Source organism: Limulus polyphemus, unplaced genomic scaffold (genome assembly GCF_000517525.1).
Source record: "Limulus polyphemus unplaced genomic scaffold, Limulus_polyphemus-2.1.2 Scaffold4619, whole genome shotgun sequence".
Lineage (NCBI taxonomy): Eukaryota > Metazoa > Arthropoda > Merostomata > Xiphosura > Limulidae > Limulus > Limulus polyphemus.
Window position 1 is genome coordinate 85,082 of NW_013670229.1, and position 3,930 is coordinate 89,011.

Below are 3,930 nucleotides of genomic sequence, written 5' to 3' on the forward strand. Positions count from 1 at the left end.
CCCAAACTGTATTAGTCGTTGATCCTATGCACTCCCAAACTGTATTAGTCGTTGATCCTATGCACTCCCAAACTGTATTAGTCGTTGATCCTATACACTCCCAAACTGTATTAGTCGTTGATCCTATACACTCCCAAACTGTATTAGTCGTTGATCCTATACACTCCCAAACTGTATTAGTCGTTGATCCTATACACTCCCAAACTGTATTAGTTGTTGATCCTATACACTCCCAAACTATTGAAATTCTGTGGGTATATGTGATGTTTCTTATCAATCTTCAAGTGGAATACATCTTATTCATATAAATTTGTGGTATTTCCTATTTAAGGTAACTTCTGACATAAGGTTAAGCACTAGTGTGTATAAGTTTCTACAACAGATTGCATACAAATTTGTAATTTGCATTTGTTAGATTTTTGAACTGTCATTTAAAAAACATTCTTCGGGGATTCTCTACAGAAATCTTTTGATTCTGTAATGGATTTGATCGATATGTTTGGATGTTATCTCTAGATATAAAGCATGGTGATCCCCAGTGGTATGCCACACTGACAGCCAATCTCACAGCTGAACAACAAAAAGCTGTACAAGAGGTGTTCATTCTCGCAGATCAGAGGAGGGCAGCAGCAGGTACAGTTCTCTTTCAGAGAGGTGTATTGTGGGAAATATCAGCAAGTTAAATAAAGGGATTTATAATTGTGTATCAAGACTTCTTGAACCTACGTGTTTTTCTGAGGTCATGAATTAAATGTTAGTGTAACTGAAATAGCATTCGGACAATTATGTTAATTTTTAAATATATTTTTACTTGTATAAATATTTGTAGAAAAATTCAGTGAACATTTGGTTTTAGTTCTTGTCCTATGGTAGATTAATGGTAAGTTTATAGATATAAAATGCTTAAATCTGGGGTTTGATTCCCAGCAGTGGAGTGACACAGCCTATTGTGTAGCTTTGTGGTGAAACAACTTATTTACAATATTGCTCTATTATTCTGTTTTTCTTGGTGAACAAAAAATATTTCCTTGGCTAATTGAATAACAGTTAGAAAGAAAAAAACCTGTACAACCCATTTAAGCAAGAGTTATGTACTAGCCCTGAAGAAGATCAAATGTTACTTAAAATACAAGTTCTTTTAACTGGAGATTAAATGTCATTTTTTCTAACTTTATTATCAAAATGTACAAATCCCTTCAGCACACTACAAATTTTGAAAGTATTTGTTGTCATAGCTTCAGTGTTGTTAGTTACAGGTAGTGATTCATTTACATCTACTTTTGTTTTTTAATGTCTCAAATTACTAGCGTACGTTTGTACTAAGATAAATTTCTGATTTTGAACCTGGAGTTTTTCGGTGGTATTGGTTTCTTAAGTTAGTAGGAAATAGTAACAAGTTAGGAAAACATGTGAAGCCATTATGTTACATTTATGGTTTTTTTTGTTTCTTCCAGAATCCAAACGAATTGAAAAGAGTGGAGGTTATGTCTTTCAGAATCAGACGGTCCCAACATCATTTAATTTTGGTGGTACACCCCTCTCTTAAACATCATTAGAACTTAGTTTATTAAAGCAAATCTAGACAACTTTACTCAAACCTTCAAAAGAAAAACTCTTTATACCTGTACTGTTTCTTTTTGAGCCAGTCAAACCTTGAAAAGATCTCCTGGTAATAGTATATGGGGAAAAAAACAACAACTAACAAACATCATTGGTTTATTAACGTGTGGATCAATAGTACGATTATGTTGGTAAAACATTACTTTTAGTAATTATTTTACCTACCTTAGTCTGTTGTTTTTTTATGTCTTCAAGATACATTGTCATTTCATAATGATTAATTTTTCAGTAATATCTAATCCAATTGTTTGTACACTATTAACTAAGATTTTTGAGAATGGGTGGAATTTAAACTTTTTACCTTAATGAATGCTGCAGTTTGTTATACAAGAGGTTTTTGCGTGTGATGGGTGTTCTCATTCTGCAGTAACTATGTTTTAATACTCACAAAAAAAGATGAAATGCTGTAAATGAAAGTTTATCATCTGGTACTGAAGGTTTAGTCAAAGGCAGCTTCAAAGTAATATAGAAAGCAATGTTAGTGAACTGTGTTTTAAAACTTCTACACCATGTTTCAAGTTTTTAAAGCTGTTATATTTAACAATTAAGAAATGAATTTTACGTTGTTTGATGAATAACCTATTTTAACAGTAATCTTTAAAACAATATTTACTTTGTTATATAATTAATCCCATTTGCTGCTTTTTCCACCCCACCTCCAACTCTAGCACCAGCTGTAAGAAACAAATGTGCTATGAGAACCTGAAATTTTAGTTTATCGTTGGTTTATAAAGAGATGATGATTTCTTTAAACATTAGGTCTTAAATTCCCTGTTTTATTAACATTTTACAAAACAAACACTATAACTGACAATCATGTGACTTGCATGATGAAATCTGATTACAAATATTTGTTAAAGATATTGTTATTTACTTAATTCTTAGGTCATAATGGAATATTAACAGTTGCAATGCAAGTTTTGATATCCAAAACTCTGGTGATTCTTTTAGTATACTTTGTAATTCATGTTTGGGGTGTTGTTTACCTGGTGCTATAAAGGTCATTGTAACTAAAAGGCTTAGGTGTTATTTAAATAAGATGTAGAAAATGTGACAAGTTTTTTGGAAATGGTCTATCTGTGTTCAGTTTCGGCTTGTTATGAGCCTAGATATCATAACATCATAAGCACCACAGCAGATGCTGTAATAGTACAAACATTACTGGCAAAGCAGATTAGTGAGTGATGGCTAGTTAAACAAGGGTTCGGAAGTATAAAAGATTGAGGCAGATCCAAGAACGGTACTAAAAATTTGACTTTCAAGTATGATTTACATCATACACTTGTCAAAGTAGGCTAACTTGTTTGTATTTGGGATAATATAGGAAACTTTGATAAATTCTAACAGTTTTGTTTCATTTTAATGTTATGTCTAAAATACGTGTTTGCTGTACTAGTTATAGATACTCTGTATTTTGTAAGTGCTTTTCTACCATTCATTTTTATTCTCAGCTTTATACCTTAAGGCGGCTTCAGTAGTTGCAAGAAATATCTTTCCTGAAAAACAAGTCAATATTTTCATGTTGGTAATAACTTTTTTTTCCATTACATTATTTTTGGAGACCTTGTTTAAAACAACAGACTAATGGTTAGGTAACTGTCTTAAAACATTTAAGGGTTGAGATATCTCATAATGTAAGATTAATATGTATTTAAAGCTACATTTGTAAAAAATTAGTGTACTTTTTTTTTAACTGAAAAATTTCTAAACTTTAATTGGGATGCTAGCATTACCAAAGTTTTCATGTTTAAAATACTTGTATTATTGGTTGCAATAAAGTGCCTGCTGGACTTTAAAATTTCAGACCTTTCAAATGGTTGAGATATCACTATAATAATAGCTAAACAAATACAAGATATTTACATAACTTGCATTCCTGTCAGTAATGAAGAACATGAACACAAAATGTCAGATAGATTCATCAAAGTTCATAATTATTCTGTAGATTAACTCTTTCAGCACGGGCTCGATCCTTGGGACCAACCTTGTAACCATTTTGTGTTTATTATAGTTTTCATGCTTTAAATTTTAAATTAGTAAGCATATGTTCACTAAATTTGGCAGATTATCAGGGTTGACACCAAAGCTTAGTGACCCGTGTCCAGTATTTGGCCAAATTGTACTACTCGTGCATCCTTTATATATATATACACACACACAAATATATATGGCAGTCAAAGTGTGTTGTTGCACTTGAGAAAATAACATATGCTTGCCTTAAGTATGGTGAAAACCTATAACAAGTTAATACTATATATACTTAAGGCAAGCATATGTTATTTTCTCAAGTGCAACAACACACTTTGACTG

General features: G+C 31.6%; 1 protein-coding gene across 1 annotated transcript in view; it reads left to right on the forward strand.

Annotated features, from left to right (window-relative positions):
• Positions 1-3,423, forward strand: part of LOC106471429 (importin-7-like) — a 48,852-nt gene extending 45,429 nt beyond the window's left edge. Inside the window, exons 21-22 of the mRNA XM_013932030.2 lie at positions 517-633; positions 1,455-3,423. Of these exons, the coding sequence (XP_013787484.1) occupies positions 517-633; positions 1,455-1,546 (209 nt within the window). The 3' untranslated portion in view covers positions 1,547-3,423. The remainder of the gene's footprint in view (positions 1-516; positions 634-1,454) is intronic.
• Positions 3,424-3,930: the final 507 nt, after the last annotated feature.